General features: G+C 51.1%; 1 protein-coding gene across 11 annotated transcripts in view; it reads right to left on the bottom strand.

Annotated features, from left to right (window-relative positions):
* Positions 1–309: 309 nt before the first annotated feature.
* Positions 310–15,370, bottom strand: part of BCOR (BCL6 corepressor) — a 58,670-nt gene continuing 43,609 nt past the window's right edge. For all 11 annotated transcript variants that reach the window (XM_025146057.3, XM_046911687.1, XM_015302080.4 and 8 more), the window contains 7 exons: positions 13,435–13,763; positions 12,840–13,100; positions 8,337–8,503; positions 3,400–3,545; positions 2,428–2,505; positions 2,069–2,219; positions 310–1,436 (listed from right to left, as the gene is read on the bottom strand). In XM_025146057.3, the coding sequence (XP_025001825.2) occupies positions 1,142–1,436; positions 2,069–2,219; positions 2,428–2,505; positions 3,400–3,545; positions 8,337–8,503; positions 12,840–13,100; positions 13,435–13,763 (1,427 nt within the window). In that variant the 3' untranslated portion in view covers positions 310–1,141. The remainder of the gene's footprint in view (positions 1,437–2,068; positions 2,220–2,427; positions 2,506–3,399; positions 3,546–8,336; positions 8,504–12,839; positions 13,101–13,434; positions 13,764–15,370) is intronic.

Raw genomic sequence — 15,370 nt, 5'->3', positions numbered from 1 at the left:
AAAGATGACAAAGGAGGAAAAATAATTGAACCTATTCACAATTCTTTAACTAAAAGGCAATGCAGAAAGTATTGTGAACACTGCTTTTAAGCCTCTGTCCCATAAAGGGCTCCCAATGTTTTCTCGTAACCTTGAATTTAGAAAGTCAATGTAGATTCTACCTCAGATTTCACGAACCGCTCTCGAGCACCTGTGCCAGCTCAGCTCTGCTCTGCAGGAAATGCACGCAGAGCCTCCTTTCATAAACATTAGTAAGTCAGAGCTCGTTTCACAATCATGCACAGAATTAATGGGAGTCGCTTTAGCATCTTCATTTCTCAACAGTTTTATTGCCTTTAAGAAAATTTTTGTAAAATATAAATACAAAGGCAGGAGATTTACTTACAAAGTTAAAACACAGATCTCAAACATAAACACACAATTCAGAAAATTTAGTTTATGTACAGTTTCAAGCAACTTCAACATATGTTAGTTTTTCAATATTTTACAAGGTACAGAAAAAATAGTTCAAAGTCTTCTTTAAATAAAGAGCATAAAATGTTTAAACATATATAAACAATCCGGTTTGATGTGTGAAAACTAAATTTCACAGCTTTTAAATTAGGATATAAAAGTTCTTACAATTAGTTGATGCGTATGGATATGGTTTAATTTATATTACAAACTATTGAATTATATTCAATAGTGCTTACCTGGCCAAAGCAGGTAATTCTGTAAACAAAAAAACAAAAATAATATCACCAAGTGCCTTACCGAATCCTATCTCCCAAACAAGCCACATGACTTTGATCACATCACCTATAAAAAGTATGTTCTGTGTAATCAGTGCTTTGTATGAAACAAAGTCAATGTGTGGGTGTGTTCTCTAAAAAAAAAAAAAAAAAATGCTCCAAGTAATAACAAACTTATCCCAAAGCCTGTGTGCATTTAAAGAAACATTATATAACAATTTTGTAAAAACTGACTGAAGTTAAAAAAAAATTCTTCCAAAATCCATCCAACTGGAATTCAGATCTCTTATATAAAGGAAAGATATTTTCATATTTAATAGTGTCCTTTCTTTACAGAAACAATTGCATTTGAACACATATACATAAAGAAGTAACTGTATATAGCACTGTACATTAAACGGCCTGTTGGTTCACCAAAGGATGTCGAAGGGAGGGTCCTCGTGTGGATGCAACCAATGAAGCGAGGAGCCCAACAAAGTCTTGAGTTCGCTTGTAAACTCTACCAAGTCCAACAGCTCTTTGCTTTCTGGGTTAAACGCTTCAAGGTCCGTAGCACAAGCGAACAACTGGCTGAGAGAAGTCTGTTTGTAAAACTCTGCCTCTGTGATGGTGACGACTTCCAGATTGGGGAAGTTGCAGCGGAAGATGCGAGATGACATTTTTAGCCTCTTTACCACGTCCGAGAGCAAGAGCCAGTTTCGCGGTCTGTGGAGGCCAAGGAGAAAAAGGTTCTAACAACTGACACGAAGCTGCTCAACCCTCCACCGCCCCACTGCTGTGTGACAGAGCCCAGCCCACCCCGCACAAACAAACCACCCCCTCCAAGCCAAGAGCTTTGCCTTGAGGCTCACACACCGTGGATGCAGGTGCTGGAGCCTGCAAACCCCAGGCTTGTGAGCACGTGTGCCAGCAGGCATGCCAACAGCTTAAACTTTCATCAGCCTGAGCCTGGCAGCAGGTCAGGGGATGGCCAACAGTTAGAACCTGAGTTTCAGCATCTCAGACTTCCGGAGATGTTGATACTGAATACAAGCCATTGGAGGGTTATTTTTCAGATTAAGAAGACAATTCTTTAATTTAATCTTCCTACTTTTCTGCTCGGAAAACTTGAGTTACATCAATCACCCAAGTAATGAGAACATGCTAAAACCTGCCCTCCTGTGTGATTACTATTTAGAACTACTTTTCCCACAGCTGTCATCAAAATGGTACAAATGACAAATGGTAGCTGTTTACTAAGCTAATTTATATCTTGAATATAACAGAGAGTAAAACTTTTCAGGTCTTTGCTTATTATCACAGTGTCTTCTGTAAGGTTCTTCTGTATGTGTTCTTACCCCTGAGAGAGACACACTTGTATGTTGTAACACGGCAAGGGAGGCTCATCTGAAAATTCAAACTCAAACACATCGCTAAAGCCATCTTCATCTTCTTCACCCGGGCCAGGGGGGTTTGCCAAGACATCAAATCCAGATTCGTCTTTCGGATCTAAATGAAATTGAATAAAGAGGCCGAGTCAACATTTAAGAGACCACTGCAGGTCTTGCTTTCCTTCCAATAATATGATCTGTAAAAAAAATTGCTTTGCTTCCTTCCTAACTTCCTCTGCCACAAAAACAAGGCAGCCTCCACCCCCACCTGCCGCATGCTTTGGAAGTCTCCACATACAAAGAGATAAAGGGTAACATTTGCTTACCACACACAGAGCTTCCATAGAAATCCCAGTACAAACCAGGGTCATCAACACTTCGACCTTGCAGGTCAGTTAAATACTCTGGAGAGGAAAAAACAACAACAAAAACATACTGATGAGAACAAAAAGCTGGCAAGTTTAGCAGACCATGTGTCATACGGAGTCCCACCATGCATACTTCCACCAGAACAAACACAACGTATTCCTGATACACACACTACGGAAGACATCATGCACGCACCGTCCTCAAAATATGCCTCAAATTCGCTTCTCCCTGCATCCCTTCTCCCATCACATGGCACTGTGACCACATATAACCATATGACATCACATAACCACCCTGGGTCTGACAGATGGACCTGACCTGAAGCTGAAGTAACTGACAGTGACCTTTTATTTCTGTGGAATGTGGGATTTGCCACGCTTTTTGGCCTGCAGTTACTCTGGGCATCGACTTGGGGGTGAAGAAGTGGCCACAAAGAAATCGACGGAAAAGGCTTTTCCATACAGCTATGTTTAGGAGATCGAAGTATGCTATACAGACATAACTTGTGAGATTTGAACATTGAGTTGGTGAAAAACCACTGGGATTCAAGACACTAAGAAGTCTACAGTACTGGTGTCCTGATACACCTATGTGTTCTCTGTGCTGACACATGGGTGAGTGCTTAAACTCACTGGCTGTGAATACTGGAAACACTTCCAAAGGTGATGTTAGTAGGGAAAACAAGTGTCCTTAATCAAAACGAATGGGAAAACTCTAAAAGTACATTAGAACATGGACAGAGTTTGAAGAGAAGAATGTAGGCATAGTTTTATGAGATAAAGAACGAAGCAGAACTTGCAAAAAGTAATATATGGGGAAAAAAAGCAAGACCACGGGAAACTTGGCTGTGCTTTTGCACACACAGTCCTACGACTTTTGGGGGCTGGAAAATATCGGCCCATGGCCATCTGCACCTAGGTGCCACCCACCTGTGAGGAAGGTCTCCATCAGCTCGCTGTGGGTCATCTTCACAATGGTCCTCCCCGAGTACGTCGCGAGCGTTGGGTCAGCACCATAAGACAGTAACAGGCGGACAATTTCTAAGTGATCGTTTTCTACTGCATCGTGGATAGGTCTAGGGAGAAGGGAAAAAAGATTGCGGCGTTACACTTTGACTCAAGAATTATGCAAATGTATTTGAAAAGAAACTTCTGACTTCAGACCAAAGTTATTTATAGCGAATAACACTATTAATACAGCTGTCAATCGTCTCATTGTCAGTTTCACTCGCACAGCGCTCCTTCCCCTCTCGGTTTTTCACAGTCACGCTGCTCGGGGCAGGCATTTCTGTTGCAGCTATTCATGGCCTCATGCATTTTGAGGGCCGGCACAATAATTACAGCCCTGTAACAGAAAGCAGGAGTTTGCACGATGCCTCACAAACATGGTTTTGCTGCAAGTCACTCCGCCGCTCCAAATCTCTGCCCATTTAGCAGCGTGTCGCGCAGCACAGGCGCATTCAGCCTGCCTTTACAATTTATTATACATAACGGGCAGCAGTCTGGAAGCAGAACCTTTCGCCCCCTGACTAATGAAGACGTGCTAAACCCCATCGTTTCCCAGGACGGTGAGGAGCAGGGAACGGAACACAGCCAAGCCCAGGGGCGAGCAGCCGCAGCAACTGCGCTCCTCTCCCTCCCTGCAGGCTGCTGAGCAGAAACGCGGCTGCCCCTGGCAGATCACAAGCCTGGAGAGAGAAGGACGGCTGCAGCCAGCACCGCATGCTGCCTGCCTGCAAAACTCGCCAAGCCGCATCGCAAGGAAACCTCATCTGGAAGTGGAGCGAGCGAAGCCCTCGGCTCTGTGTGCCAAGTGGCGTTGGCTGCTCACCAGGGCTGAGCCCCCCACCACACACGGCAGCATCCCTGCTACATGAGCACTGTGTTGGCATGGGCTGGTGGCCAGGGAGCGAGCAGGGAGCGGTGGCTGTGCAAAACGGCGAGGGGCCGGGACGCAGAAGGGGCAGAGGGGACAGCCGCTGCCTTCACATCTACTATGGAGTGGGGCTGGTGGGAGGGAGCTTTGAGATGCATCTCACAAAGAAATATGTTCCAGGTGTGCTTATTCCAAGTGCTTCCCGGTAGGCTGTGATGTAGGATGATTAACACTGGGGACACGAAGCATTCACACTTGCTCCCATCTCACTGGAAAGCTGCGCTCAGTTCTGCTGTTAACATGCACACGCTACACTGACGTTAAGAGGTGAACACACTGAGTGTGGAGCTCGTTCCCTGCGGAGAGAGGGCTCACTCCATGCCAAGGGTCAGAGCACCCCTCATCAATCTCTCTAACATCACACTGAAACAACACGATGCCCTGAGAAAGATGGTGCCGCATCGCCTCGCACCCCAGGCAGCCTCCCCCCAGCACTCACTGCATGTGCATCAGCAACGCTCACCCACACCAAAACACTACCATCCCCATCGGGCACAGGGCATCCCATGCCAAAAACCTGGCAGGGCACAGGGAAGGGTGCACGCAGTGTGTTCCAACACTGGGTACATTTCTATCCCCTACTGACTCACGTTACTGCAGTTTTTAATGGCAAACTGTTTTCCATTTTATTTCAGAATTAGGATTTTCTGGTTTCATTCGGAGTGGGGGAAGGACTGTGGGTTTACTGGTTTGTGGGTTTTCTTGTTTGTTGTTTTTTCTTTCTTTTTTTTTTTAAACTGACTTACCTAAATGGCTTTAGAAGCAGTAATGAATTCAAGATGATTGCTTAACTTATTAAAAACAGCGTCTCAATCGCTGCCCGGTGTTTCCATCGATTTAACGACACCCGGCCAAGTTTATTAAAGAAGAAAACCCCGGGAGGGAGCCTCCCTCCCCTCTGTACAGCTCAGCAGGGCGCTGCAACGGGGCAGCCGTGGGGCAGGCAGTGGGATGGGGCAGCCCCATCTCTGCCACCCACAGAGCACCCGGGCACAAGAGGAGATTTTATGAAGGCTACAAGAAGGAAAGGCGCAGCAAGGTTGTGTGGAAGGAGGAAGGACGATAAATAGAAGGGAGGGAAGGAAGGAAAGAAAATGTTGGCAGGGAGAGAAAAAAGGAGAGATTCCTGCAGATAAGGCAGTAATGGGGCACTGACAGGATCCTTTATGGCTAGAAGAGCTTTCTGGCACGCTTACCAGTGGGACCGTGCAAAGGATACCCACGTTTGCCTCTCCCACCAGGGCAGGCAGAGGAGGGAATGTTTTTCCATCTTGACAGAGCGTACCACCCTCTTTGTAGGATGCAGAAGTGAGTGCTGGAGCTAGCAACTTCCCGATGTGAGAAAAAGATCCCTGGAGTCCTCTCCTGCCCTCCTTTACCCATATAATCTTTTCTGCCCTGAGTACTGGGGAAATAAACACTCTCTACCCCTAATGGTACCGTTAACGGTAGGACAGCTTGTTTTTAAAACATACCCTTCAAAAGGGCCCCAGAAGCGTCTGGGGACATTCAAGAGCAGCGACATCCTACAGCAGACACGCATCTCAGCTACTCTGGTGTACCATCCAAGCCTTACTACTATTTTTACTGCTCCTCGAGTCAGGAAAACATTTCGTTAGGGGCTTATCATTCCACCACCAAAACTATAAACTATTTAGACCAGCCGGGGTTTGCTCACAGCCTTCCAGGCACCATCCAGATCTCTTCGCTGCAGCAAGAGGCCTCGTTACTCCTACCAACACCAAGCAGAGGGTGCGGGGAGAGCCACCTCAGCACATTGTCTGCTGACTACAGCTCAGCATCCCCCAGTACATGCGGTTAGGGAGAAGGAGGGAAAACACTGCAGCCTGTTTCCCTGCATAGGGAAGCACAGCAGCACAGACCCAAGTGTCAGGAACTGGGACCAAACCCGAGCCTCCCCCCCGACACAGTGGCCAATGGTGACACTGCGGGCTCACGCTGGCTGCCAGAGCAGCGTGCTGAATGAGCTCACTATTGCTGCCTAGGGACTCAAGAGCTCCCAGCGTGACCAAAAATACCTCTGGCTGATGAGTGGACTGGGGAGGTGGTGGAGGGGACAACGAAGCGCATTCAGAGCAGTTACAGAAGCAGGGGTGGGGTGTTAAGTCTTTGATGATGGGGTTACTTTTGCTTGTTTGTTTGTTTTTAAGACATAAATATCTTTCCAAGGGGGCAACGCATTCAGGAATCTAGCCATAGCTGTCCCTGTTCGTTGCAGAGGAGTTGCTTTAGATGTCACTTAAAGGTCCCTTCCAGCTCAAACGATTCTATGAATCTACAAATAGGAATTTGAAAAGCAAAGAAGTTGAGAAAGACTGACACTGCTTTCCTCCCAAAAGTTCCAAGGATGAGAACTGGTTGAGGCTTCAAGATCAAAATGCCATTTGTCTTGTGAACGCCAGGAGCTGCTCTGGGGAGATGACAAGGCTGGCCCTAGTGAAAGCAGGGGCAGCACAACTCAGGCACTCCCCACCAAAGCCTCTGCTCTCAGTCCTGTCGGTTGCGGGCACTGCAGCATCAGGCTTGCATGCACCTGGGATTCACACTGTCCATGGGGCACAATCTCAAAAAGCACTAAGCCTGCCACCTGAAAGCAAACGGAGGCACAAGTTGAGCTCTGACAGCACCATCCGGGATCACACCGTTATTACATTCACTCCTAAAGCGCATTTTCCCCAAAACAACTTTCAGGCAAGCCAAGTTTGATCCTGGAAAATCAACTCCACCTTTGAACTGAAACCCAATCCACACTTCCAGGTGGCAGCGACGGCACAGCTCCGGGCTGGTTTGCTATCTGACCTATTCGGTTAATGGGACAAACAGCTTTGGGGTCCCTTTAACGGGGCTCTGGGTGCCCCTGGGGGGCTCCTCCGGCCGCTGCCTTGGGGCAGCCATCGGGGCCCTGATGCACCAACCCCACAGCCCAACTTTTGTTCTGCGGACTCCTCCCTTCCCCGGCTAATGCATGAAGAGCTTAAAAACAAAAGCGGCAGCCCTTAGTCATGCTGATTTTCCCTCCCCGGCTATTGGGATGGTGATGGCAAACGTGATAAACCATTTAAGATAACAAGCAGCAGGACCCCGGTGGAATACAAAGCGACCTGTCCCCAACGCGAATAGCTGCGATCAAGTACTGCATATTCGGGGGAAAAGTTATCCCAAGGTCAGCCCCGCAGAGGCGGCCAAAGGCGGCCTTAGGGGTCGGGAAGGACTTTCCATCAGGAGACGCACCAGGAGCTTAGAAAAGATGCCGAGCCACATCCTCTACATCCACAAAGCAGAATGGAAAACACGAAACAAAACCAAGCTCAATATCTGTTCTGTGAACACCCCTACTATTCTCTTAAGGGAAACAAAAGCCAGCACTGGCTCTAAAAAATCAATCCAAAATATGCAACGCACAGATAACACGGTTTAACAGCTAAGCAAAACAACATTTTTATATAGCACATATAGGGCTTGCACACCCAATCGCTGCAAAAGCCTGAAGTGCTCTTAAAAGTAACACCACTAACAAGGCAAAGACCACTCTTTTGGCACAACTCAAAGGACCTGGAGCACAGACAAATGGAGCTGCAGCTCAAGTATCATTCCTTCCTGCCCCGCAGCTGGGGATTTCACAAACTCTTTAAAAAAAAAAAAAAAAACCCAAAAAACAACAACAAAAAAAACCAACTTGTTAAAATTCCCAGGAGGAAAAAAAAATAAAACCCACACTGAGCTGAATTGGAGGCACAACTGCAGTTCCATGCCCGCCGCACTCCATCACCCCGAGAGCCTGAGGCCTGGCCCCAAAGACAGGGGGCAGAGCAGCATCGCGCCCCTGGGGGCTTCACGCAAGCTTAGGGGCAGAAGGCAGAGGGACAAGGCACGTCCCTATGTGGCCAACACGGTGCTGGGTGCCGCTCACCTGGTTCCATCCTGCGCGCTGCAGTTGACGTCAGCCCCGTACTCGAGGAGGTGCCGCACGATGCTCAGCCAGCCCCTTGCGCAGGCCTCGTGCAGGGCACAGTAACCCGCGTTGTCACGGTGGTTGACATCGCAGACCTTGTTTTCCAGACAGTACAGCACCACTTCCTGGAAAGAGCAGAGGAGGAAAGACAGACACACTGCGTTATTTGTCACCGCACGGGCTTCTCCTCTCTAAAGAAAAGGATTATGGAGCAGACAGCACACACAGTCGCTACGGTAATTCCACGCGTGGGGCTGGCAGCAATGCTTTGGCCCTTACACCTGCATTTCTGAATGCAGGATTCTGCACGTGCAACAGCATCGTGGTTGACATCAGTTGGGACTGTAAAAGGAAAAAGCACGTGACCCAACCCAAAACACGTTTAGCACACAAAAGACAGTTTGTTATCAGGAAACAAAAAAGCCTGGCTCTATCGTCACCAGGGAAATCCCATCCTCACCCACGCCGATTCCTGGATGGAGCCCAAGCTGGGCACCGGCTCCAAACAACCAACCCAGTGCTGTAAACTCAGCACCATTCGTCCTGCAGTTAGTGCACCACGATGGAGTCCAACCAAAGATTTGGGGTGATGCAAGTCTTCCTCTATCTGCACAAAAAACCCCCAACCCAATCAGGACAGACCTGAGAGCAGCTTTTCAGTGTCTGAAGGGCAGCTTTAAGAAGGAAGGAGACAGACTCCTTAGCACAGTCTGTTGTGATACGATATGAGGAAATGGTTTCCAATTAAAAGGGGAGATTTAGACCAGATATAAGGAAGGAGTTTTTTATAATAGGAACGCTGAGGCACTGGCACAGGTTGCCCAGAGAGGTGGTGGGTGTCCCATCCCTGGAGACACTCAAGGTCAGGCTGGATGGGGCTCTGAGCAACCTGATGTAGCTGCAGGTGTCCCTGTTCATTGCAGGGCATTTGGACTAGATGGCCTTTAAAGGGTCCCTTCCACCTCAAACAATTCTACAATTCAGCGATTCTATGATTTCTAAGTGATGCTGCAGGTACATGCACAGCAAAATGAAAGCACCGATTGTGCATTTGCTGCTCCCAAGGATTACAAGGTACAGCCAAGATCAGGGGGGCCCTTTGCTTTCTCCAAAGACAAGAATTCAGCAAGCACCACGCGCAACACAGATACTCCTCCCAGCTTCAAATCCAGCGGAAAGCCCGCAATCAGCCGCGCTCCCAGCATCCCTGACCTGGGGACCGGTATCCAGGATACAGCATGGAGCCACGCTTCCTCGCAGGCCCACACCAACCAGCCTGAGAACCGAGCAGCCAGAAGCCAGCCCACCCCGAGTCTCGGCCTCCGTCATCCCACTCATCACCCCCGGGGCCAAGAACCAGCCCAGAGAGGAGGATGCTCTCACCTCACGCTTTCCCAAGGAAGGGCGGTGTGAAATTATACCCTAAAGGCATGACTTTCCCTGCGCACCAGGCCTCCCTGCCGGGCACACAGCGGATGGATGGCTGCAGGCAGCAGAAGCCCGGCCGCGCTCAGCGCCGCTTTTAGCACGCAGTTACCGTTTAAAATAGCTTTTGCAGCTCGGAATAAGAAAAGGGCCTTTCAACTCTTTCTGCAGAAGGAAAAGGCTCGTTCCAGAGCAGAGGACCCACCGCTGGCCAAAAACGCTAATTCTGACGGGCAATTCTACATTAAGAGGCTATAAGAAGAATGCCATTAACCACAAAATGTAACCATAAAGCCCATAAAACTCTACATTGTTAATTAATTAAATGCCTCATTAACTTTTTTTTTTTTTTTAAACATGATTTATTCAATTCACGAAAAAATTAGCCATCGCTGCCGAACGTGGGGACATGTGGTGTTGCAAACATGCTTTGGGTTCCACGAGCATCTCTCGCTAGCGCTGGAGGAAGGCCAGGAAAACGCAACAGGGCTGCTCAATGCCTGTGCGGGTGCTCTGCTCTGCTTCCAGCCAAAGTACAGACAGACCCACGGAATGGAGTGGCCACGACAACCTGTGGTGCTCGGCACGGGGCTAGGCCACAGGGCAATTCCCAGTGGCAGCACAGGGAGCCCACCAGAACCTCCGCCCCCTCTACATCACGCATTTAACAGCCTTCCCAGATGGGGCTTATTCCCAAATCTACCAGAGAACTTCCCAAGTCCAGGCACGGACTAAGAAGCACTGAGCAAGCCCACGGACGGGCAGCCTTTTCTCTCCCGTCGCATTCATTACACAAGCCGCTTGTAATTTTTTTTCCGAAAAGCCTTTATGCTCCCTGTAATTCCCCCTCCTCCTTCCCCCCTCCGCAAACAGTAAATTACAGTTTTAAGACTACTATTATCTCAAGTCATTTGTTTCAAATGGTGAAAACGTAATGGATTCAAGCACGACCGCAGGCTGACGCGCAGGGCCTGGCGCAGGCTCCAGCCGAGGAAGCGCACGGCTCTCCCGCAGCCCCGGGTTAGCTCCGAGCACAGCGATGTGCCTCTGAATGAGCCACGGCCGCCCCTCGGCACCGCCGCCTCTGCTGCTCATGGGGATGGCAGAGAGCAAGAGCCTCCAGCTGCCACAGGTCACACGCTAGCAAATGAGCTTGACCCGCCCAGCTTTTTTTTGGGGGGGGGGGGGACTTCTTGACCACCGCAATTTTTCCAGGGGATTCAGCTTCCTACTGAGCACAGCAGTGCAGCTGCTGGCCAGCAAACAGGCCAGACGCAGAGCTCCCACAGCTGCTCCGACTACCGCAGCCACCCCCACTAACAGCCGCAGGGCTCTTCCCCTGCTGTGCTCCTGGGGAGACCCAGGGCAGCCGCCCTCTGACAGCAAATGAAAACCCCACCCAAACGCAGGTCCACTTCAATGGCTTCGGGACCTTCACCCTGGCTTTCTGCGGCCAGCCTGATAAGGGCTGCAGCCAGCTCCTTCTATCAGCAAAGCAGACAGAAAGCCCTCAGCCCCTGCTTGAGCAGGACCCTGGCCCATCACAGGTTTTTGGAGGAGCTCCCCCTGACCTGAGTAGAGCACAGAAAGCAAAGTGCCTGGTGTCCCGTGGCAGCCCACTACGCAACTGAGCGCTTGTCCCTGTAGATGCCAAGCAGGAAGAAGATACCCACTCAAAACTAACAGCACACACTGCAATATATTTTGGCTTTGGATCCATGGGAAATTTTAGATCTTAAATAATTTAAATGATGAAGATTACCATAGTAACGTTGTAGCAACTACTGCTCCTCCTCCCTGCTAGATGCGCCCCAAGCTGGAAGCAGCTGTGCCCAGGGCACACACCACAGAACCACAGAATCATTAAGGTTGGAAAAGACCTCTAAGATCACCCAGTCCAACCAGCAGCCCATCACACCGTGCCCACTGCCCATGGCCCTCAGTGCCACATCCACACGGCTCTGGAACACCTCCAGGGACGGTGACTCCACCACCTCCCTGGGCAGCCTGTGCCGCTGCCTTGCTGCTCCGTCTGAGAAGAAATTGTTCCTAATATCCAATCTGAACCTCTCCTGGCACAACTTGAGGCCGTTCCCTCTCACCCTACCTGGGAGAAGAGGCTGATCCCCACCTCACCACAACCTCCTTTCAGGTGGCTGTAGAAAGTGATAGGGTCTCCCTTGAGCTTCCTCTTCTCCAGACTGAACAATCCCAGCTCCCTCAGCCGATCCCCACAGGACTTGTACTCCAGACCCCTCACAGCTTCACTGCCCTTCTTGAAACACACTCTAAGGCCCCAAAGTCTTTCTTGCAGTGAGGGTCCCACCCTCCTGCCTGCTCTCTCCCAGAGCTGCAGGCCTCTCCCCAGCCCCGGCCGCACAGATGCCATGCCCAGGCTCCAACAAGCCCTCAAGTCCTGCTGATGCTCAGACTGATACCACCAGTGCTGATGTTGAGGCTGTCCCTTCACCCAGCCACAGCGAGGCCAGGAATCGCATGCTGCAGCGCAAGGCCCGGCACTGCATGACAACACCTCTCAGATCTATATACCCAAATACAAGTGTCCTTCTGAACAGCTGAGCCACCGAGTGCATCGCTTCCCGATTTCTGTAGCACCGGGGGGCTGCTCTGTGAGCAGGAGCGGCGCTGGGCAGCCCCGGGCCACGTCCATGGAGCGCTCCCGCAGTACATCTGAGCATGCGGGACACCGAGTGCTGTGTCACACCCCCATCACTCCTTGGAGAAAAGACGGAAAAAACAAAAGCCTGCTTCTAAACCACCCGCTCCCCCGCCAGGGACAAAGGCAAAAATGACACGGCTCATTAGAGATCACCTAAAAAAAAAAAAAAAAAAAAAAAAAAAAAATAGCCCTGCGTTCTGTTTGCAGATGGTTCACATTTACGCGGAAGCCAGGGCTGCTAACAGACCGTCACCCCGCGCTCGCTGCGCTCCCTGCAGGGATCGGGGAGGGAGGGGTTCCCGCAGCGCCCCAGGCTCCCACCCATCCCACTGGAACACCCCCGGGCGCAGGCTCACCTCGTAGCCCAGGCGGGCCGCTCGCTGCAGCAGGGTCTCACCCGCATTCTTGTTGACGATGAGGCGGCGGGCCTCGGGCGGCATGGGCCGGCTGGGGGGGGGCTCGGGAGGGGGGCTGGCCACCTGCAGCGCGGCCGGCTGGGGGGGCGGCGGGGCGGGCTGCAGCCGCTCATACAGCTTCTGCTCGTAGGGCTTGGCCGGTGAGGAGTCGCAGTCCAAAGCGGGCTCCGTGCGCTTCCTCGCCTTCTTCGGTACCGCCACCTGTCAAAACCATCACCGCGTTGGGGTTTTGTCTTTTACTTTTCCCTCCCCGCTTCCACAATGCAGCGTTTTGCCGGCAGGGAATTACATCTTTCTGCCGGCGCTGAATTTTTTTTTGAGAAGGCCCCGCGACGGCTTTTAAACACGAGACTCCTCCATCCCCACAAGAGCAGCTCGAACGCGGGCAGGGTAAGGAAAGCCAACGTAGAACGTGCAAAGCACGCACAGAAGCGCCGGCGCGGAGCACCGCTGCCTGCATGCACGCGGTGCGGTCGCTCTGTGCGTTAGCTCTGCGCTTGAGTGCTAGCGGGCAATTAAGGCTAAATAAAGATACCTTATCTTCGGCATTTTCGATATCTGTGGTGTCATCCCCTGTCAGGGATGACCTCCTCCTCCTCTCCTGCAGTGCCAAGTGTTTTGTTTTACACTGACGTTTCCCTGATGGCTTCTCGCACTCGGCGTATTTCTGCAGCAGAGACTCAGGTTGGAAATCCTCCTCTTCGTCTGTGTACAGCCCATCTGTCTTCCGGCTTTCTTTAATTTTCTGCTGTTTGGCAGCCAACCTCGAGGCTGGAGTGCAGCTTGGCTGAGCCTGCCTTTTGCTGTTTGCATTGCTGGATGAAAGGCTCTTCATGTGCGGAGACACTGGGAATACAGGCAAGCCTAAACGGGAAGGAAAGGCATTACACGTTGCATGGCGCGTTAAAAGCAAAACATATTGCTAGCACTTAACACGAGCTCCTTGACTGCTTAAGAGATCTCCCAATTACATTTTCAAATCATTAATATTTCAAGCGTGCCGCATTCCAATTGTAAACAGCATCCTGCAACCTAACGTCCGCTAACGGTCGCGACGCCCCGATGCGAAGAGCTGCACTCAGCTCCCTGCCGCCAGCATCCAGCCGGGGAGCGGCCGCTCCTTACCTGGGCCGCCTGCTCCAGGCACCGGGAACCCAGCGCTCCGCACCTGCGCCCCGCCGGGCTCCGCCTGCAGGGATGGAGCTGGAAGGGGGAGAGGGAGAACGGAGGGCGTGGGGGAGTCTGGTGGGACAGGAGCGAGGGCAGCGAGAGAGGGAGCATCCCTGCAGCGGTTTTAAGTCAGCGCAAGAGAGGCCTGCGGCAGGATGCTCGCGAGGACAGGTCTTCGCAGAGGGTTGGTTCTTACGGGCCGAAAGCCACGATGAGGAAGAGTGCGAGCAGGTCCGCAACAAAACAAGGGCAGGAAAGTTGACTTCTTATAGCCCGAATTCCCCTCAGGAAGAGAACTGAGGTGACCTCAGAACCGAGTCCTTTGCAGAAAGATGCTCTAAGGGTGGCTGGAAAGGAAGGGATGCTTCAGCCTGGCAGTGCCACACCACTGAGAGAGGGTGCGGAAAAAACGCACAGCACTTGAAAGAGGCTCTTCTCACCGAGGACTCTCTGAAGCGATGCTGCTTTCAGAAGAGAAGAGGTGGCAGGAGCAAACAAGGCGTCAGGCTGCTCCCAGAACTGAAACCTTTATTTAAAGAGGCGTGATCCAGAGCCAGCTGGTAACAAAAAATCTAGAATGCTCTCAGAGGGCAGCTTCACACTTCTGCCTTCCCTTAAATAGAGCTGCAAAGGCGACTCGCAGAAGACTTTCTGGATTAAAGATGAAAACAGAAATCCCTCAGTTCTTTGGAGCCACTTTCTAGAAAAAGATGCACACGATGGTGTGCCAGCCAGATGTCGGGGAGTTTATGGGACACATGATGTGCAGATTGCGCACCAAAACCCCGTGAGCCTCCAGGCTCTGCAGCTGGGCAGGATGCCTTCCAGCTGAGGGCTGAGCCCACCACTGTGGGGCTGTCCTTTCAGCGCCACAGACCTTTCTGACCGCAACGGGAGAGCAGCAAGAGCGGGCAGGAATATCCCTTTAATATCCATGCAAGTTAAAAAACCCAGCCCCGTGAGTGATGTGGCTTGTGGTGAGCTGACTCAGAGCAGGGCCGGCTCCCTGCCCGCAGGCTGCAGGATGCCTCGGCCGCTGCCGGCACCACGGGCCATGGCTGGAGCGCTGCAGGAGTGTGGCTCCCAGCACGGCCAGCACGTGGGAGCAGCCACGGAGAGAAGGAGCCAGACAGACAGGGTCTGCTCCTGCATTAGAAACACCTGCTTGAGGCCAGAGAGAGAAATTTGAGGACGTCTCCCAGGTGAGAAGGAACAAGCAGAGGTCTCCATCCTGGCGTGACCACCACACAGTGAATGCTCTGTTGCACAACAGGGAAAACTTCCCCATCCTGGCGAACTAG

Source organism: Gallus gallus, chromosome 1, assembly GCF_016699485.2.
Source record: "Gallus gallus isolate bGalGal1 chromosome 1, bGalGal1.mat.broiler.GRCg7b, whole genome shotgun sequence".
Taxonomy (NCBI): Eukaryota; Metazoa; Chordata; class Aves; order Galliformes; family Phasianidae; genus Gallus; species Gallus gallus.
This window is presented reverse-complemented; position numbering and strand designations above follow the sequence as displayed.